The sequence below is a fragment of the Danio aesculapii genome, chromosome 8 (genome assembly GCF_903798145.1).
Source record: "Danio aesculapii chromosome 8, fDanAes4.1, whole genome shotgun sequence".
NCBI classification, from domain to species: domain Eukaryota; kingdom Metazoa; phylum Chordata; class Actinopteri; order Cypriniformes; family Danionidae; genus Danio; species Danio aesculapii.
In genome coordinates, this window is record NC_079442.1 from 8,407,700 (window position 1) to 8,430,956 (window position 23,257).

The following is a 23,257-nucleotide window of genomic DNA, read 5'->3' on the forward strand; positions in this document are numbered from 1 at the left end:
CTATATATATAGTATATATAGAACTTTATATATATATGGTGAAATCACACTAACCATACTGTAGAACATACTTTTCTAATGGTCATGAAGTCAAATGTAGTAAACTAGCAGTTTTGGATGCACCGACCTATGCAATATGCATTATAAAATATTTGTTAAAACCCTGAACGGCTATAAAGGTGTAGGAAACCTGAATCGATTCCCAATTTTTTACCAAGTTGGAAAGGACTAATTTAACATGAAAAAATATACGGTATATGTTTGTAGAAATGTCTTTAAGCTACATTATAGTAAATTGTATTATACTGTACATTCAAGATTGCTACAGCACACTGCAGTATTAACAATAGTGAACCGATAAACTGTAATAAATGCTGTAATATAATATGACTTTTACTTTATAATATCCCTAGTTGTAGAAAACGTACAGTATTGGGTAATTTGTTTACATTAGTTGTTGTATTATCACAGCAACTATAGAATTACCACAGCAGATTAGTTCAGTTACATTACTGTACTATGATTAAAAAAATCTAGTATTATTAAAAATTACTATAGTTTTTTTTCATATTATTCAGGATGGCTGGTATGGTAGCTAAATCGTTAGCTCTGTAGTGGGTTGAAGGGCATTTCTGTGTAAATCATATGCCAGATTAATTGTCGATTCATTCAGTTGTGGCAACACCTTAACCCTTTGGGGCCTGAAGTGATTTTGGGACCCCTAAGATATTTTGACATGCCCGTACTTTTGTTAGAAAAAAAAATTGTGTGGTTTGTAAGTTTTGGAGAAAAAAATGTAGCCGAAATAAGGTCCAAAAACACACTGAATGGGCCTGATTAAGACTTTGGAGTAACCAGTCTTTATCAAACAACATTTGTTTTCAACATGACTAAAGGCCCGTTCACACAGCTTTTTGCTCACATTTTCCATCGACGTTTAACGACGTTTTCGTGAATAAATAAAGGGCGCCAATGTGATCGTGCACACCAACGCGCAAAACGGCAGGCGTAAAAGTGTTATTTTTAAAGAAACGCCTCATGCTCGTTTTTTTTTTTGTTTGTTTGTTTTATTTTGACGTGCAGCGTTAAAACCTTCTTCAAAACCTTGAACAGATTGGCAGTTTTGTTCACGTGCATGGAGTTGCTGAAGTTACAGTTAACAGCGCTGGGAGGCGCTCAATATCAAAACTGCGAGAGCACATTGAAGAAGATGCCAAGAGGCGATATGAACGTGGAGCTGCTAATTGCACTGGTGAACAATAATAATTTCTTCATCGCTAGAGCTGGAGCTGCTACTTGTGAACCATCCATGCTTGTTCGGATCGCCAGTAACTTTAACAACAAGCGTGTCAACTTTCTTCTGTGTTACAAGTGGGTGTCAGAAGCTTAAAGTAGTGTAGTGCCAAGCTGTGCACCGGGGTCTTTCTGTTTTTCATTAAGCGCTGTGATTTTGCGTACTCTTCTGCTCGACGCCAGTGAAAATCGCTTGGGTTTGAATGCGGAAAAACGCTGACAAAAAACGCAAACGAAAAGTGTCCCAGTGTGTACGAGCCATTACTGCATTAAACAGTAGACACCAAGTTTTCTATTGATATATGTCTCATGTCTGTGTGTTTTGTTTTTGCAGAGTTTCAGTTTATTTTATTGATGCAGTCTAAAAACAGTTTGCGGAGAGACAAAATAAAGAACTTGCACACTAATTATTTTCCTTTGTTTACAAAAGCACATACTTTTGTTGTTTTTGTGAGTCTACACAAAAAAGTAGACACCTGAGAGATTCGAATGGTTTATAACACTTATTTGTGTGACCAAAATCAACTCTTATTCTTTGTGTCTTTTGCACTCATAAAAAAAAGATGCTAATCACACTGGTGTGACCTGGTGTGCTCAGAGGGTTAATAAAACAGAAACTGAATGAGTGAGTGAGTATTCAAAAGTCTGTCCATTCTGTGCTCATATATGCAATGGGGAGTTATTCCAAGAAAATTATCTAAATGAATCTATGTCCTCCACCTGTCTCTTCTTTTAAGATCTGTATTCATTTTTTTTACTATTTTTCTGTTTTTTTGCAGGATTGTTACAGCACTGGCCTGGCTCTCAATGCACAAACCCCTCCTTCGCCCGACCCCAGTGCCCCCTCACGCTGCTATGCCCATCTCCCCATCCCCAGAGCACATCCAGAGGAAGGACTGCCTGTCCCAGTAGGAATGCCTGTTCGGGCCTGGCACCTGCCTTTGCCCACGGCTGCTCCCACACCTTTCGCCATTCCACCCCCCCACCACCTCTCGCAGGCTGCTCCATCATGAACGATGAGGTCATCAGCACTAACGCACTGGCCTGGCTGGTCTGCTCAGGAGTGTCCATCCTGGCCAACGCCTGGGGGATCCTGAGCGTGAGCGCGAAACAGAAGAAGTGGAAGCCCCTTGAGTTCCTCATTTGCACACTGGCTGGCACGCACATCCTCAATATGGGCATCCCCATCACCATGTACTGCGTCATTCAGCTTCGCAGGCAACATTCCAACTATGAGTGGAACGAAGGACTCTGCAAAGTCTTTGTCTCCACGTTCTACACCCTTACCCTGGTCACCTGCTTTTCAGTCACTTCCCTGTCCTACCACCGCATGTGGATGGTCCGCTGGCCTGTCAACTATAGGTAAGAGTAAGACACTTGAGTTAACCTTTCTTGACATACAAAAATAACACTTTAATTTATAGTGGGAAATTGGTATATTAAAAAAATATCTAAAATATGTATTAATGGCTCATTCCAGAATTGCAAATCTTTTATTTGTTTTCTTTCAACTGGAATGACATTCAAAAATATATCATTGACGCTAAACTCAATCGATTATTAGTGTAAAGTAATGCAAAATGGTTTTGATTTTGCTACTAATAGTTGTTTAATAACTTTTTAAGGGCCTTGATCCCCCCCCCCCCCCCCCCTAAATTCTTAATTTAACTTTAACTGCAGTTTGGCACTTTAACTTTCATTCAGTTACATTTTATGCATGCCCCCCGTGAAAAACGAGATATTGGATGCGTGGAACTGCTGGAAGAGTGTAGTTTTGATGGAATTAATGCGTACTGAATGAAAATGAAAAGTGCTGAATGAATATTCCAGTCTAAGCACAAAACAGTTAAACACTTGCAATGGAAGATTTGTATGGGTTGTTTCATTTGGCGCCATGTAAATAAACCTATAATGAATATGAAATATTTTAATATTGAAATTAAATCTTCAGTATGCTGGATTATATGGTTTTTGACATTCAGTTTCTAATGTCTGTCAGTATGGCTTAAACTCAGGCATGTATGAATACATGAAGAGACAAAAAGTCATCTAGGGACACGTCCCAGGGCGTCTCATGCCTATGCATGTGGACATCTAAAGGTGCCCAAGACTGCAAAAGCAAAAACATTATATGGACATTCCTTCAAGATGTGTATTTCTCATTCAGAAGTGAATGATGTTATTAAATAAAAGATGTTTTATATGATATATTATCATACATTTTGACCATCATTTTTCTTTGTTTTCTAAAAACGATTTTCCCCCTCCAGGCCACTGTTAACTGCCAATTATGCAATCTGCCAAAACTGCAATCTCTACTCTACATATTAGTATGTTTACATTTTTTCATGAAAGCATCAACTCTAAATGCATTGAGTTGCTGCCATGTGATTGGCTGATTCGAAATTGGCGTTAACGAGCTGTTGGACAGGTGTACCTACTAAAGTGGTTACATTTTCCACCTCAATAGTACTCCCAAACATTGATTTTAGTGTACTCTCATCATTGTTTGCTAATGCTGCTTTGCATTAACTGCACTCTTGAAAAGCCTTCATCTGCAAATACTCCTGTAGTGCTGTGTGATGTGAGAGTGTTTGAGAACAGGACCGACATACATAATCACATAATAAAAAAGATCTCTGATGTCTCTCCAAACAACAAAGGACTGAGATAAAGCATCTATGATTAAAGGAGAATTGTCCTCAAATTGAATCATCGCCCAGATAGCTCCAAAAATGAACTGTCTGTCTGGCAAATGCATCTAAAAGTCTATGTATATATTTATTTGTGATATTGCCAGCAAGAAGATTTTTTTTCCATCTAGCAGCTTAACAGCGAAACCCAACATGACTGCATCAACAAGGTGTTGTTGTTGTTTTATATAACAGATTTGACCAAACTGACATAATGAGTAAAATTCTGTAAACACAGCTGTGGACTGTACAATATCTCCCTGAAGCCAACCATGTACACAAACTGATCAAAACCAAAGAAACTCAAAGTTAAAGAGCAGCCACAGTAGTTATGTTTACATAAATCTAAATCTGTTTAACATTAAGATACTAACAATTACATTTAATTATGTAAAGAATTACATTTACACTGTGAGACAAGTTCAGTAGCTTTTGTAAATTTCTAATGAATTTGATCTAGTTGAGGAATGGTGAAGGCAAAATGATGTACAAAAACAGTGAAGCAGTTCTTGTGGGGATACTGGTATAACCTCTCAGACAATCATCCTATCGAGGACCAGGTTTGCATTTCCCATTCATGTTGTTCCTTAGTAGACTCTAAAAGTACATCTTAACTAAAAGGTATACTATTTATTGGTGTGTTGACCTATAACTTAAGAAGGATATAACATGTCCCTAGAATATGTATGTGAAGTTTCAACTGATTATATCACATAAATAATATTTTATAACTCTTTAAAACAGCCCCTTTAGGCTTTGATCCTAATTGTGCCAGTTTGGTGACTGTGGCTTTAAATTCAAATGAGACTGTGCTCTTTTTAAAAGATTGCGGGGCTATAAATGCCTGTGTGTCAGCATAGTGGCAGATTATCACTGCTCTAAAATATATTCTTTTTAAATGTCTGGGTAAAAAACTAAAACTTTTTTCCCTTTGAACACAAAATATTTTATTTTTTGAAATATTTAAAATATTTTGGAGCAGTAAACATGTCAGGCTGAATAATTCAAATGAATCATTGACTTCTACTGTCTTCATTAGTTCAAAAAACACATTAAAACGGCATCTTTGAATATTTTTTTCTGATGGAGATACTGTTGTCCTAAAAAATGTAAATTAAAAAATCTTACACATACCTTAGGTTTTTAAAACCTTGACTTTTCCAAACCGCGGTACACCTTGAAAACAGTTATCGTCCCATGCCTGATGGATAGTAGAACTGTGAGGAACTGTTTAATTAATCCCAATCTAGTCCACTCTTTTTTTATTAGTACTTATATTTTAATGTCTATATTACCATGAGCCATTAGTGGTTGGACCATGATAGTCATTGTTTACAGCTGCACACTCTAAAAGTGTCATAAATGGGCCATAAACAAATTAACAATTCTCAAATCCCTTTACTATTCAGATCAACACACCATTATCTAAGTAAAATCAATATAAGCAATTATGCACAATTTTGAGCTTTCTGAAACTCCTTTAATAAATCCTTCTGGGCTGCGAGTCTGGATAGTGTTGTCTCTTTGTAGGCTACAAAGACTCTAAAAATTTATTGTTGTATATATTTTTATATAGAACATTAAAATTTAAATAAAGTTTCACCTTTGCATAGGAATGTAACGATTCACCTTGATTCGATACAATTCACGAAAATAATCTCACGATACGAGTTACTCACGTTTTTTTTAACAAAATTATTTTAAACAAATGTAAGGTGAAGAGCCCTTTCATTTTTTCTGAAATGCTGCACATTTTTGCAAAATAATATATTTTCTGCCATAACTACATTGCTATTTTAAAAACATATTTCAATAATAATAAATAAATAAATAAATAAAACTAACTAAAAAAAGACTCATTAATTTAAACAAACTAAAACTGACTGTGCTGGGATTTTACATTTTTAAAAAGAAATATCAGCATATCTACGTTTTCTGGCATAAGCTGAGGTCTTTGCACATTTACAAAGTCCCCTGCTGATGAGAAAATTCTTTCACTGGGGACTGAGATGGCTGGTGTGGAGAGGAAAGCCTTTCCTAAACCAGAGAGCAGTGTGTACAGAAGTGGTCAATACACCCCTCTGCCCCTGGGGACTGGCCACTGACATAAAAAAAAAAACTGATTATAAAATGACTAATTATATAGTGGTATAGATACAGGAGTTGAACATGATTATAAATATTAATATTACTTGTATAATTATTTAGTATACGTATCAGTGTACAGAGCAAGGAAACTTTCACAGTATGTCTGATAATATTTTTTCTTCTGGAGAAAGTCTTATTTGTTTTATTTTGGCTAGAATAAAAGCATTTTTTTAAAAAAACATTTTAAGGTCAAAATTATTAGACCCTTTAAGCTATATTTTTTTCGATAGTCTGCAGAACAAACCATCGTTATACAATTACTTGCCTAATTACCCTAGTTAACCTAATTAACTTAGTTAAGCCTTTAAATGTCACTTTAAGCTGTATAGAAGTGTCTTGAAAAATATAGTAAAAAATTATGTACTGTCATTATGACAAAGATAAAATAAATCAGAAATGAGTTATTAAAACTATGTTTAGAAATGTGTTGAAAACCTCTATTGTGCCAGTGCCCAAACACTCCAGCCCATCATGCCTGAATGACTACCGCCCTGTAGCACTCACACCCATCATCATGAAGTGCTTCGAGCGGTTGGTCCTGGCACATCTGAAAGACTCTCTGCCATCCACACTGGACCCACATCAGTTTGCCTACCGTGGCAACAGGAGCACAGAAGACGCCGTCTCCATAGCACTGCACTCTGTCCTCACACACCTGGACAATAAAAACACTTATGCACGAATGCTGTTTGTTGACTTCAGCTCAGCATTCAACACTGTCATACCCTCTAAGCTAATGATCAAACTCAGAGACCTGGATATCAACGCGTCTCTCTGCAACTGGGTTATGGACTTTCTGACTAACAGACCTCAGAATGTTAGATCAGGCGACATCTGCTCCACTACCGTCACACTCAACACTGGTGTACCCCAGGGCTGCGTGCTGAGCCCCTTCCTCTACTCCCTTTTTACCATCGACTGTAGGCCTGTGAACAGATCCAACACCATCATCAAATTTGCAGATGACACCACAGTGATTGGTCTAATCAGCAATAATGATGAGACTGCCTACAGGGAGGAGATACAGCATCTAGCCACTTGGTGCACTGACAATAATCTGCTCCTTAACACCAGCAAGACCAAGGAGCTCATTGTGGACTTCAGGAAGGGACGAACAGGCTCGCATGATCCCATCCACATTAATGGGATGGCCGTTGAGCCTGTCTCATCCTTCAAGTTCCTGGGGACCCACATCTCTAAGGACCTTTGCTGGACCACCAACACCTCCAGCCTGGTCAAGAAGGCTCACCAGCGCCTATTCTTCTTGAGGCAACTTAAGAAGAACCAGCTTTCATCAGCCGTCTTGGTGAACTTCTACCGCTGCACAATAGAAAGCATCCTGACCAACTGCGTCACAGTCTGGTATGGAAGCTGCTCTGTTGCTGAGCGTAAGGCACTGCAGCGGGTGGTGAAAACTGCCCAACTCATCACAGGGACTACACTGCCAGCCATTGAGGATATCCAGAAGAAACACTGTCTGCGCCGAGCACGCAGCATTCTTAAGGACACCTCTCATCCTGCTCACAGACTGTTCTCTCTCCTGCCTTCCGGCAGGCGCTTCAGGCTCCCCCGGACAAAAACCAGCAGACTGAGGAACAGCTTTTTCCCCAGAGCTGTCTCCCTTCTGAACTCTGCCCCTTACTGACTCTTTTGCCCCCCCAATACACCCCCCACACTCCTCTAACTTATACTCCTCACAATCACTGCACTATTTAACATTTGCACATTTAAAGTTTGCACATATTCATTGCACTGATTCACTTATTTGAACTGGACATACCCACTGCACATGAACATTTGTAATTATGTTTATCTATCTGCACACTTCTGCTATTAATAGTATCCTGTACATATATTCATTTATTGTAAATCTGTTCATAGCTAATACAACCTGTATATAATGTTCATAGTACATCCATCTGTAAATATCACTATAGTTTCTCTATAACTGCACTTTATAACTTATACCTGTATCCTGCACTTGCTGCTATTGCACTGCTGGTTAGACCTAAACTGCATTTCGTTGCCTTGTACATGTACATGTGTAATGACAATAAAGTTGAATCTAATCTAATCTAAAAAAAAAATAAACGGGGGGGCTAATAATTCAGGGTGGCTAATAATTCTGAATTCAACTGTATGTACTTCAATGGAAAGTATGTGTCAGATGTTCAGAAAAAAAATGTTATACTGTAAGTGAATAAGACCACAGTCAAATATACTCATATTTTCTAAGGATTTGACAAATTTCAATTATTTTTGTAACTTTTTGTCTTCAATACATATACAGTAATGTTTATAGAATAGAGTGCATAATAATGAAATGTCTCCAAACTCTTGTAACTATATTTCTATTTGCATAATGATGGAAATGTGAAACTTGAAATCAAAGTAGAAATTATTTTAAAAGCCCATTTGAAATGTAATTGTTTTTCTTAGAGTAAGCATACAGTCAGAATTATTAGCCCCCCTAATATTTCCCAAATTATGAGAGCAAGGAAATTTTCACAGTATGTCTGATAATATTTTTTCTTCTGGAGAAAGTCTTATTTGTTTTATTTTGGCTTGAATAAAAGCAGTTTTTAATTTTTTAAAAAACATTTCAAGGTCAAAATTATTAGCCCCTTTGAGCAATTTTTTTTTTCCGATAGTCTACAGAACAAACCATCGTTATACCATAACTTACCTAATTACCCTAACCTGCCTAGTTAACCTAATTAACCTAGTTAATACTTTAAATGTCACTTTAAGCTGTATAGAAGTGTCTTTAAAAATATCTAATAGAATATTATTTACTGTCATCATGGCAAAGATAAAATAAATCAGTTATTAGAAATGAGTTATTAAAACTATTATATGTAGAAATAAGTTGAAAAAATCTCTCTGTTAAACAGAAATTGGGGAAAAAAATTAACTGGGGGGCTTATAATTCAGGGGGGCTAATAATTCTGACTTCAACTGTATGTATATTCATTCATTCATTTTCTTTTCGGCTTAGTCCCTTTATTATTCAGGGGTCGCCACAGCGGAATGAACCGCCAACTTATCCGGCACATGTTTTACCCAACAGATGCCCTTCCAGCCGCACCCCATCTCTGGGAAACAACCATACACACTCATTCACACTCATACACTACGGACAATTTAGCCTACCCAATTCACCTGTACCACATGTCTTTGGACTGTGGGGGAAACCGGAGCACCCAGGGGAAACCTATGAGAACGCAGGGAGATTATGCAAACTCCACACAGAAACGCCAACTGACCGAGCCTAGGCTCGAACCAGTGACCTTTTATATATATGTATTTATATAAATAATCACAAAATCAGTAACTGCTTTGAGTAACCAGCTAAATGTTTGACAAATGATGCAGAGGACGTCCCAAGGATGCACACCCTATAATGAATAAGGCTCATTTATTTATATATATTTATATATTTCTAGGCTTTTACCTACATTATTTGCATAATCATAGGAAATCAGTTTGCAGTGTAACTGGTTGCCATGACAACTTTGCACACTTGCTGATCCCATTAGACATGGTATTCATGGAGTTTGTTCTCATTCACTTCACAGAGACTCCTTTATTGAGATGTGATTTTGGTTGTTTTCCTCTCCTAAAATAACTAGATATCACCTGGCTTACTAGTTATCCAGACAGACAAGGACTGGGTCCATCTAATAAATACCTTTATTATTCATCTGAATTATTCATTTCGAAATCATTATCCATGGACAGTAAATAAATGTCTCCTTTGCTTTGAAAACTGCAGATTCAGTTCAGTTCGCAGATCTGTTCTCATTACTGCATCTTGCTTTTGTCATAGACTGTTTTGAAGCTGTATGAATAGGCCTTTTTTTACATTTTTGCCACCTCATATTAAGGTGCTTTCAATTATCTTTTTCATCACTTCATTCTACACTCCATATACTTTATACCTGTTAACAATGTTATGTTATAAAAATGTTCCCATTCCAATTACGTCATAAACACATTGTGTTTCTAATGTTCTTAGAACGTCCATTCATCCATTCATTTTCCTTCAACATAATCCCTTTATTCATCAGGGGTCACCACATCGGAATGAACAGCCAACTTATCCAGCATATGTTTTACACAGCGAATACACTTCCAGTTGCAACCCAGTACTGGGAAAAAACCATACACTTTTAAATTCACACACACTCATACACTACAGCCAATTTTGTTTATTCAATTCACCTACACTGCATGTCTTAAGACTGTGGGGGAAACCGGAGAACCCGGAGGAAACCCACATGAACACGAGGAGAAAATGCAAATGCTCATGCAAACTCCACACTTAAAAAACAGCAACCTTTTTGCTGTGAGGCAACAGTGCTAACCACTGAGCCACCGTGCCATCTTTTAGAACATTGTTTAAATCATTTAGATTGTTTCATCCATATTAACATTCATCAAGTACAAATAACATCTTGAAGACATTCCAAGGACGTTGTACCTAGAACCTTTTACTCTTGATGTTACAAGAATGTTTCAAAAACATTATTTTAATAATGTTACATGCTAACATTTACACAACGTTTAAGGAGCTTTACTGAATGTCCTTCGAACATTCACTGTTAGCTGGGATACCCATAATGACAACGTAGGGACCAGATCTGTGAAAACTTTATACTTTTATTTGTAACTAAACAGGGTGGCATGGTGGCTCAGTGGTAAGCACTGCCGCCTCACAACAAGAAGGTCGCTGGTTCGAGTCCCGGCTGGGCCAGTTGGCATTTCTGTGTGGAGTTTGTATGTTCTCCGTGTTGGTGTGGGTTTCATTAGGGTGCTCCAGTTTCCACCACAATCTAAAGATATGTGCTATAGGTGAATTTAATAAACGAAGTAAAATGAATGAATGAATGAATGAATGAAAGTAAACAACAAAAAGCATAAATAATTAGACCATTAACTCACTACTTAGAAACTTTCAGCGGCTATTAAAGCTGATTCTAAATTCTGACTCAAAGTCAAGCTACAGGCTCGATAGCTTGTCTGTAACTCAATGCTGATTTTATATTCCACAATTAGCTTGTTGAGTGGACCAGGAGGACCAGAGTTAAAAATCCTATATGTGTCAAGCTTAAGTATTTGTGAATTCCCAGCCCGTCTCAGTAGATGCTGTCAATTTCTGTCAGGTTAGTTGGAGGCTGTCAGTGGAGAACCATATTCAGGTTTCTCCAGAGATGTTTGATAGAGTTTAATTATAGTCTGGAAACTTGCTCAACACTTAAAGTATTTGCGAAGCATTAAAACTGTAAATGTTTTATAATTCAACTGCTGCTTATTTATGAACAAGAACAATATGACATGCCAATATCAACCTATAGTTTTCTATTTCTTGAGCTCATAATGGTGGAAGCCATAATAAGTTAAGTACTGAATGTTCTGCAAGTTAGAACTAAACTGACATAAAGTTTGGAACAGTCAGACATGGTTTCAAGTAGTTTCACCCCAAAAGAAAAAGAAGTAATTAGGACTGTATGTCTTTCTCCCACATTTTTATGCAAAATGAGATTTCACTTTATGTTACTCACTGGCTGGTAAGCTTCCATTTTACTTCCATTCGAGCTCTAAAATTTCAATCGTACTTTGAGTTCATTTCAAATATACCAGCAGGTCTAATGTGTTTAATGTGCTTGATTTGCAAACGATTCTTTTGTATGTCACATGATCCAAGAAATTAGAATATTAGTGCTACACGATTGTGAATTGAATAACAAATTAAATTAAGCTTTTTTGTCCTCGCAACATTACCCCCTAAAAAAAAGGTTTTGAGTTTATTATTCTTTAGCTTTTTACAAATATTCTTAATACTAAGAAAGTTTGAGGAACTAAAAAATATTCTTTATTGCAAAAAACGTCATAAATTTTTCTTCGGCTTAGTCCCTTTATTCATCAGGGCCACATCGGAATGAACCGCTTATCTAGTTATCTAGATAATCAACTTATCCAGCATATCTTTTACACTGCGGATGCCCTTCCAGCTGCAACCCAGTAATAGGAAACACCCATACACTCTCTTATTCATGCACATACACTAGTGCCAATTTAGTTTATTTAATCCACCTGTACTGCATGCCTTTGGATTGTGGGGTAAACCGAAGCACCCGAAGGAAACTCACGCGAACATAAAGGGAACGTGCAAACTCCACACAGAAATGCCAACTAGCCCAGCTGCAACTCGAACCAGAAACCTTCTTGCTGTGAGGCAACAGTGCTAACCACTGAGCCACCGTGGCACTCTGCAAAAACCTTTTGTGTTTAGGCTATTTACTAATAACTTGTACTAGCACAAAACTTCTTTCACAATTTAAAAAAAAACAACAATCAGGGTTGGCTTCAGACACACTGTGAAAAAATAATTGCATCAAAAAGCTGTGGACACTCAAGAAATGTCCTTACTCTTACATGATTTTGATGTGCTTAGGATCATTGTCCTTTTAGAAAGTTGACCTTCGGTCCAGCCTGAGATCCTGTGCACTTTTAATAAAAGACATCTTTGTATTTAACAGATTTTCCCTTCTGATTCCCTCCTTTTTACATTTTCCCTCCTCTGACCAGACAAATGGCACCACCACCAACCTTTGCAGCTTTGTTGGTATAAGCTGTTTGTATAGGAGCTTGTTACTGAGGACCAAAGGATCTGAGGAAAAATCTATGGGCTTTTATAGGATTTTATAAAAATAATTTCATTTTTTTATGTGTCTTTTTTTTTTGGAATGATTTCCATCTGGTCATTCTATAGTATATTCAAGAGTTCACACTTAGCTGATAATCAATAAAGCGTATTTGGCATGCTGTCCCGGGAGAGAGCCCTGAGCTCGTAATATCCTCGAGCCCGGGGCTCCCTCCCGTTAGAAGGGCGAGAGGGGAGTTCGAGCTCAGGTAGGTCTCGAGAACTCCCCTGCTTGTCGCCGCGTGAGAAGTGTAAACTAGGGTTGTTTTCGGTGATAATTTGGTTTAATCTATAGCTATGGTATATATTTTTGGACGGTGGGAGGAAACCGGGGGACTCCGGGGAAACCCACGCGAACACGGGGAGAACATGTAAACTCCGCACAGAAACACCAACCAGCCTGATAGGAGGTTGGACCAGCGGTGTTCTTGCTGTGAGGCAACAGTGCTAGCCACTGGGCCACCGTGTCGCCCTATCGGAAAAAAGAGGGAGGAAGTAGGGGTGGAAGAGGGGGAAGCTTCAAGACGAAGATAACTGGAGTGAAAGACTCTGGTTATTTATAATGCTTCCGTAATTATCTGATGGGTCACATTACGGAGCTAATGAGGAGCCAGCCGTGTTGATCATAAGCACGTGATCCTCTCGAAATTAGTTCATAAATAAACCACACATAAATCCCAAATTCATAAGATCTTGCAGCTCTAACTATTCTCCTGCACAATGGTGCAGTGGGTAGCACGTTCGTCTCACAGCAGGACGGTTGCTGGTTCAAGCCTCGGCTGGGTCAATTTGCAATTCTGTGTGGAGTTTGCATGTTCTCCTTGTGTTTGCGTGGGTTTCCTCCAGGTGCTTCGGTTTCCCCAATTCTCCACTTCGTAAAACATATGCTGGATAAGTTGGTGGTTCATTCCGCTGTGGCGACCCCAGATTGATAAAGGGACTAAGCCAAAAAGAAAATGAATGAATGAATAATATATGAACGGGTTTTGTAGGACGAGTCCCTGGCTGCATTTTCCAAAAGCATTGTAGAGCTAAGTAGATTGTAAAAATGATTGTGCGACTGATCTTAATATTACTGTCTGTTTCCCAATGGCATCATGACATACAAGTAGCACTTGAAAATATTCATAGATTTAAGAATAGGCAGGAGTAATCATTAAAGACCTACGTGCATTGTAAGAAGAAAGTTATGAGGAGAGTCGGCAGTAACTTTATTCAAGTACAATCCTATACAGAAATCTGCTATATATACACTCACCGGCCACTTTATTAGGTACACCTGTCCAACTGCTCGTTAACGCAAATTCCTAATCAGCCAATCACATGGCAGCAACTCAATGCATTTAGCCATGTAGACATGGTCAAGATGATCTGCTGCATTTCAAAGCGAGCATCAGAATGGTAAAGAAAGGTGATTTACAGTAAGTGACTTTGAACGTGGCATGGTTGTTGGTGCCAGAGTCTGAGTACTCAGGTACAACTGCTGATAGAAGCTGGTTTAAGCTGATAAAAAGGCAACAGTACCTCAAATAACCACTCGTTACAACCAAGGTATGTAGAAGAGCATCACTGAATGCACAACATGTCCAACCTTGAGGCGGATGGGCTACAGCAGCAGAAGACCACACCGGGTGCCACTCCTGTCAACAGGAAACTGAGGCTAAAATTTGCACAGGTTCACCAAAATTGGACAATAGAAGATTGGAAAAACGTTGCCTGGTCTGATGAGTCTCCATTTCTGCTGCAACATTTAGATGATAGGGTCAGAATTTGGCATCAACAACATGAGAGCATGTATCCATCCTGCCTTATATTAACAGTTCAGGCTGGTGGTGGTGGTGTAATGGTGTGGTACACCATTAGAACCAACTGAGCATTGTGTTAATGCCACAGTCTACCTGAGTATATTGCTGACCATGTCCTTCCCTTTATGACCACAGTGTACCCATCTTCTGATGGCTACTTCCAGTCAGATAACACACCATAAATGTCATAAAGCGCAAATCATCTCAGACTGATTTCTTGAGCATGAAAATGAGTTCACTGTACTCAAATGGCCCCCACAGTCATTAAAACTTAATCCAATAGAACAGCTTTGGGATGTGGTGGAACGGGAGATTCGCATCATGGATGTGCAGCCTACAAATCTGCAGCAACTGCGTGACGCTATCATGCCAAAATGGACCAAAATCTCTGGGGAATATTTCCAGTACCTTGTTGAATCTTTGCCACGCAGGATTAAGACAGCCCAATATGTTGAAATATACATTGCATATATGACATACATGTGTATTTTATATATGTGAAATCTAAACATGAACTTGTATGTCATTAGTGTAATTTGCATATAAAATAATGCCATAGGTCTATTTCAATATGGGGTGTGATTTATAATTAAAGGTTTTATACTTTATTCCACACTCTGTTACAATTTTTTTATATATAAAACAATTTAAAAAATAGCTTGGGTTGGGGAAAATATGAATAAACTTTCAAAAAATAATCTTATGTTATTTTAACTTAGTTTTTTGAGTCATTCTGTGCCTCATTCTGCAAGTGAGTGCTTTATATGGACTTGTTTTGATTGCTAATTCACAAGAGATGATGATTACTGGGTTAAATGTTCAGAATACAGCTCTTTATTTAGCACTTTGGAAATAGACAGCGACTGCTAAGTAGCAGAGAGAATGAGTTAGTAAAACTAGTACTGGCTCGATTGTGTTTGGGAAATGCACATGGAATTGCAATGAGCATTCCTAGCCTTGCATGTACAGAACACTCTGATACATCGTTATCAGGAAACCCGGCCCTGGTTGTTCAAACCTCATTCATTTAACTCTGAACTCTTAATGCAGCACAATTTTTGTTTGTTGCAGATGCAGATGAAGTAATAAATAAATAAAAAGACCATTTAGGAAAACATAAAAAGGATTGATTTATAATAAATAAAATTTTTAAAAAGTGCCCCAAACATATAAATACTATAGAAAACTGTCACAAAAAGTCTATTAAAAATACAAGGCCATCTTTCATAGCCAGTGGAGGAGCACACTTTTAGCCCATTTTAGCCAATGGTCAGCGTAGTGTACGACAGAAAGTTGCAGTCGACGTCATTCTCGTTTGAGGAAATGTCAAAGTAAAGCTGTATGGGTCGTTCACATATCATATGAGAAGCACTTCTTACAAAACAGACGCTTTATACACATAAATACTTGTGTAAAATGTTAATTACTAACATTTCTATGAACATGATTTGATTGTAATTGCAGATCAATGATTAAATGAACGCCTATGATTATATAAAATAAATAAATAAATAAATGCAACAAATATGAACATATACAGCCCCTTACAGTCTCCAATATGTTACCAACTACAGAAAAACTACACACAGCATACATTTGGGCCTTATTTAGGTTCAAAAACAACACGCAACATAGCCCACAGTCAGTGCAAACCTCTCATCTGCATCTTTAATCTTCACCAGCACATGCAATCTCTTGTTAGAAAGTAATTCCATCATTCTGAGTTCATAATAGTCCAAAAGGCGATGATAATAGTTAAACATGGCAGTTTGTTCATGTTTTATGGTGCTGAAAGAATAATTCCCTCCTTTGTTTTTTCCGGCTTCTCCTCTCTTTTTTTTGCGCTTCACTTTCGCATTTGTCCATTTCTGAAAGGATATGATGTCAGAAGCTCCTCAATAATCACGTGCACATTATTATTATCAACTTAAAAAGTTCACTATTTCAAATATAGACGCACAGCAAGTGCACACAAGAAAGCGAAACCACTTGCGATTTAGACAGCTTTGTAAACAACTACAAGGCACAGGGTAGATTCTGCTCTTCTTCTTGGCTTGGTGGCTGTTCATCAAGACGACGACAAGGTTTTTCTGAGTTTGCGTCGAGCATGGCTTGTTATTATATGTATATATTATTATGATGTAATGTCTCGGCTGTGTATTTAAAAATGGTGCTTTATATGTTTTTATTCTCCTGGCAACCAATTCTTGTCTGTAAACCAATAGCGTTCAGCTGCACGTCTCGCTCTGCCTTTTGGTAGCTTTTTGTTGTGCTAGGTACCCTTTGGAAAGGGTTCCTAAGAAGTGGTACGGTACGGTTCACTTTTTGGTACCTTTTGACAATGGAAACGGCCATTAAAGCATACCAAACCATATCGTACCACTCAGTGGAAAGGGGCCATTAGTGTTCAGTATGGGTAATGATGTGTAACATTTTACAAACAACAGTTTCAAATATTTTCTTAAACCTTAACCCCATGGTTTTAACTTAGAAACAATTCATTCTTACTACCTGAGTTAAATGTTATAACATATTATAGACTAAAAAGCACAATTTCATGAACAGAATAATTCTTGTGAAGCCAGGTTTAGAAAATGGAGACTTATGCCAAGGGAAAGAATACATGAGCAGATATACATTTACAATAAACTTTCTATACCCATACTCACTGTGTAAATGTACAGATAAAATATTTGTTAATGATGATTGAGACTTCTGTTTCCTAAAAGTAAAATATTTTAAAAATGACTTAGGACATGAGCAGTCTTCAAGATAATCAAGCTCCATTTTAACCGTTCTTCTCATTTAATAAATGCTGTTAAATCGGAAAGATTTGGAATATAATTTTTTAACCTTAATCTTCTTCCTCTTTTAACAGGTTGAGTAACACCAAGAAGCAGGCTGTCCATACTGTGATGGGGATCTGGATGGTGTCATTCATTCTGTCCACCTTGCCCGCTGTGGGCTGGCACGATACCACAGAGCGATTTTACACCCAAGATAACTGTCGCTTCATTGTGACTGAGATTGGCTTAGGCTTTGGCGTCTGCTTCCTGCTGCTGATCAGCGGGAGTGTGGTAATGGGCGTCATCTGCATTGGAATTGCCCTCTTCCAGACCTTTTCCATCCAGATGGGCCAAAATGTAGACAAGAACAAATTTAACGTGCCCACTATCGTAGTGGAGGATGCTCAGGGCAAGAGGCGCTCGTCTATTGATGGCTCGGAGCCCATAAAGACATCGCTGCAGATCACCTATCTGATCAGTGGAATAGTTTTCATATACGACTTTCTAACTGGATTCCCCATATTGGTGAGTGTTCAATATCATTTGTAATTACATTGACGACAATGATTTAATCAACTAATACTATGGTTTGTCATCATTGACAGCTTTTGTAAATCTGACAGAGGTGGGTAGAGTATCAAAAATCCATACTCAAGTAAAGGGAATGGAAATATTTACTCAAGTAAAAGTAACAATCTTAATGGTTAGTTGAGTAAGTACTACAGTAGTTAGTAGTTAGTTCTGATCTGGGATGTGTGTCCCAAAACCATCGTTAGCCAACTAACTAACTAAAGGGTTACAACTCGTTAACCCTTTAGCAATTTGGTGTTTCTTGAAACCCTTTTTATTTATAACAACAAAAGATTTACAAATAAAACAGAAAACAGTCTCTACAAGCTATAGTTCATTTTTAAACAATAAGGGAATTATGAATTAAATATATTACAAACGCATGAGAGAAATAAGAGGAAACGAGAGGGTAATATAAACATAAAAACGAACAGGCCTATTAAATACTAAGCAATAAGCACAAATTCTAGGAGTTTACACATCACTCTAGGCTAATACTTCTTGTTTGAAAAAGCTAAAAACATTTATTTACATTTATAGGTATAAATCTTTACAATATATATTAATGTAAGTCTTAAACAATGATTAGGATTATTTTGGATAATGAAAGTATTTTCAAAAAAGCACTTTAATCCAAAAAGATTGAACAAAAGGACATTCCTAAATTAAGTGAGCTACACTTTCTGTAGAAGTTTCCCCGAAAGAACAGGTATATGGTTAAACAGGAAATAAAATCTATATATTTTATAATCATAAAAATTATTTTATAATTATTTAATAAAATAGTTCTTTAACTTATTTTTTTAGAGACCTTTAGGGTGGCAGGATCAATACTTATCCTTGATCAATAGGATCAAGACTTATTTGAGTTAATATTCAGGTTATTCACTAAAATATATAATTTAAATCGTTCATGGAGCTGAATGCAGTAAATAGTCTGTATAAAACAGGTTGGAAATAAACCTGTGCAAACAAGCTAGCCTTTATAACCAGATTATTTAACAAAACATGATTACGGATGTAAAATCTTTGTAGTCTTTAATACACATGATGTGTACAAGATAGAGAGGGTATGAAAAGTGAATTGTTTTTTTTTTTTATTTGTGAATAGGAAGTTGTCTAATAATAAACCCGAAACACACGTGCTTGTTGTCATGCGGTGGAATCGTGTAAAAGAGGTGTCGTCATCAGAGCTTGTGCAGTCGCCCTTCAGATGCTGCACTGCCTGAATCAGTCGTCTGATCTCGGAGCGCTGTCGCGGTATTTTGATGCTATGTGTGACAGTCACATGGCGTCGGCGCAGCATCAATCCGGACAAAATTTCTAACCAGCATGCACCGCTTTAGGACAGATTCGATCGATCTGCGCAGCGCTGCATGAAGTCGAACGCACCTATTATAAACATAGACACGTTGAACAAGGACAACACAGACACATGTAACATAGACCCATGACAGTTATCTGTAGCCTACTGTACATGGGTCCATTAGTTAGAACATTTCTGCAGTGGTTTGAATGTGTCAAATTGTAAAAGTAGACTTAAAAAAAATTATATATATATATATACATTGATGGTTTTAATTTACTGCATATTATTATTATATTATTTTAAACATGTATCTGTACTGTAGGCTGTTGGTTGTAACTCCACCCGTCTAAAATGTCACTTAATGTCACCGTACGCATTCACTTAATGTGATTTAAACAATGTGTCCGCGACATTGGTTTTGGGAAACACTTATCACAACTTTGTTCATTTCCCAAAAGATGCACCGTACTATGGATGTTCAGCCACGTGTTACGTAATTAATTGGGAAACACTTTTCTGACTGATAAGAAGCAACAACTCCATTTCATTTACTTTGCGTGGCTTTCACAGACCTCTTTCGTGTGTGATGTGCACATTAACACCACATAACATGTCATTTGTAATAAAACAACCCCAGATATTTTTAAGCTAAAGCTCTATTTTTTACATTCAGAATAGAAACTTGTCAGCATCTGCATTTAAACAAGGTAAGAGAGAACAAAAGAGTATGAATTTTGCATTGACAGAATTTTACTGTAACTTAAATTAATTGAGTTATTCATTTATTCATCCATTTTCTTTTCGGCTTAGTCCCTTTATGAACCGCCAACTTATCCTGCAAATGTTTTACGCAGCGGATGCCCTTCCAGCCGCAACCCAACACTTATTATATTATATTATTTTATATTATATTATATTATATTATATTATATTATATTATATTATATTATATTATATTATATTATATTATATTATATTATATTATATTATATTATATTATATTATATTATATTATATTAAAACATACACATAATTTAATTATAAATGCACTTTGAATTAATAATGAGTGCTGGTCTAACCAGCTCATCCGTTTAAGTGCAGTTCCTTTAAAAACATATTTTATTCTCTTATTTTAATAAGTACATGCTATATTAGGATAAAATAAAATGCAATACCGTTTTTATTTTGTATGTATGTTTTAAACTTTTGTTAGGTGTCCGGATTTGTGTAAATTAAAAACATCACAGCATGCTGTTCGATGCATTTAGTTTTGTGAAAAATGGATACGAAAATGTGCTGACGTTTAGAATAAACATTTAAAAAATTATGTATATGTAGTGTTCAGTAAACGTTTGTCGTTGTAAATGTAATTCGTTAATACCCACCTCTGGCACCACATGATAACAAACCACCAATCATACTTCTGATGTTGCTTGTGTTCTGATCGCAATGCTTTCTTTTAGACAAAACTAGCTTGTGTGTGAAATCTAAATGTCCCTGGGTTTTCTATTGTCCAATGCTATTGGCAGCCAGTCTTGGAAGTTTTGGATGCACAGCTTTTGATGACAACAGTGTGTGACGGATTTTCTTCTTATTTTGTTTTCCTTACCATTCATGATAATATTATTAATTACATTTTATTTGCATTTAACATTGTTTCCCTCTGTGTCCAGGTCATGCACATCATTCATGACCCACCATAGCATTATGTTAAATCATAACTTTATCTATGTCTGGCGCATTGTGGTAAATGTCTTGGTTTTAACCTTGGTTCACTGAGTAGGCAGTGAACAGTGTCAGTAGATGATGTTTTGGGAACAGCCTCCAGGTATGACATTTGTCTTAAGCCTATTCAGGAAATCAGGGTTGCAGATGTTGTTCATAGGTCCACTTGATGTTTCATCAGTAGTTAACACTATCAGACCACTGTATCACAGCAAAAGAAGTATCGCTTGTGCTTCTGAAGCTCCTAGCTAAGTTGTACTCCAGGCCTTAAAGTCGTGTTCACTAATTATCCAACCCAGCCTTACTAGAAATATGTGCTCAGGGACACATTTTTGTGAACCAAGAAATATGTTTCTTCCACTAGAGGCCGCTGTTTACATGTTTGACAATCTCAAATCCATTACCAAGGCATTTTCGCACACATCCCATTTCCTATAAATCCACTAGAGGCCGCTGTGTACATTTTTGACAATCTTAGAATAAGGCTACGTGTGAGATATTCTTACCTATAATTTATATTTGGTGATGAATATGGGCCCTATTATACACCAATGTGTTTGGTGCAATTTGTTGCTATTTTCAGACCAGTGCAACCCTAATTTTTACATTTTGTGCCACATTATTTAAATAGCAAATCCATTTGCACCATTTTGTGGATTCATGGGTGTCTAAAAAAAAAGCGTCTTAAGGCGCATTGTTGGCACGTTGCTAATTTGAGAAACTGAAATTAACTAAAAGTTAAAAAACTAAAAGTCCAGTGCAGAGCGCCGTATGCGGGTCCAAACGCTTACACATTGCTTAATACATACAGGATGAACAGCAATACACAAATGCCTCCATGCCTTCATGTCGGGGAGTGGGTCTTTTTTCAGTTTATTCATGACAATTAGCATTCTTATAATGTTGTTGTTATTATTATTAGCAGTATTATTTATTATATGCATATTTATATTTGTTTTAATAAAACAAGTTTAGATTTGTCCATCTGTCATGGAGACGTCTGCATCACCATATGGGGCATAAGAACAGGATGTGTGTTTAGAGATAACTTTATTATTATTATTATTATTATTATTATTATTATTATTATTATCTCATTATTGTTCATTTATTCATTTGTTGGAAATTAGAACTGAATTATGAAATAGTTTTGAAACAAATCTTTGCGCTTAACAAAAGAAATTAAATATGTAGGCTAATGGATGTCTCTAGTGAAGTGAGTTGTCACCCCTTTTTCCTTATCCACGAAAGTAAATGAGTAAAGTAATCAGCAAAAGTAAAGTAAAGAGAAAGTAAAGAGGCTAAATGGAGGAGGCTCGTTCTGTATCCTCACGCTGCAGATGGTCTGTTTAACTGTTTTCTCGCTAGTGAAGCATTCAGTTTTTCCACTTACAAAGTTCGCTATGTAAAGAGCAAACATGCCATGGTGTGACACGACTCTTAAAGGGAATGGAAGATGAGACTCTGATTAATTTATTGCATTTTGTTAAATTTCAATCCAATTCAATTCACCTTTATTTGTATAGCGCTTTTACAATGTAGATTGTATCAAAGCAGCTTCACATAAAAGGTCATAGTAAATTGGAACAGTGTAGTTCAGTTTTTAGTGTTTAAGTTCAGTTCAGTTTAGCTCAGTTCAGTGTGGTTTAAAAATCACTACTGAGAGCTGGACTAAAATGTGTTTTTTTTTATGCTCAAAACACACCCATAACTCATTAAGAGAATAAGCATAACCATGTTAGACTATGCACCAGGGCGCAAACCGTATTTTTCATCCTTAAAATAGCAAAAGTGGATTCGGACACGCCCTTTAATGCTTTTGCGCCATGTGCTTTAGACTTTGCATCTAGACAGTTAAACAAGAGCCCTATGTTTGTGGGTATCACCATTCAAAATTAAAGTGCCCCTTTTCACTTATAATGTCTCATTTCTCATCATCATAAATTAAAATAATGATGCATGACAGCTGAGTGGAATCTCGGACAACCGATCTATAGGTGTGAAAGCACCCTCACACTGCTTTTTTGGGTTTGTTAACCTGGTTTCTGGAACCGTCCTTCACTGGACTCAAACTGTTTGTTGTGAGCTACCGAAAAAAACAATCACAGTGGAAAAGCCATCCATACGGAGGAAACCAATCATTTATACTGCCCGCAGCACTTGTTTTACAGTCAAAATGCAGCCAAATGTACCCACCAGCAAATAATTCTCAGTTCTCAAAA

The 23,257-nt window shown here is 37.0% G+C and overlaps 1 protein-coding gene across 2 annotated transcripts in view; it reads left to right on the plus strand.

The window, feature by feature from the left end:
• Positions 1-2,076: 2,076 nt before the first annotated feature.
• The window catches only part of LOC130233196 (probable G-protein coupled receptor 153), a 47,164-nt gene continuing 25,983 nt past the window's right edge, over positions 2,077-23,257 (plus strand). The window contains exons 1-2 of one of the 2 annotated variants that reach the window (XM_056463121.1): positions 2,077-2,655; positions 17,524-17,956. In XM_056463121.1, the coding sequence (XP_056319096.1) occupies positions 2,303-2,655; positions 17,524-17,956 (786 nt within the window). In that variant the 5' untranslated portion in view covers positions 2,077-2,302. The remainder of the gene's footprint in view (positions 2,656-17,523; positions 17,957-23,257) is intronic. The other variant, XM_056463120.1, reaches the window with a different exon arrangement.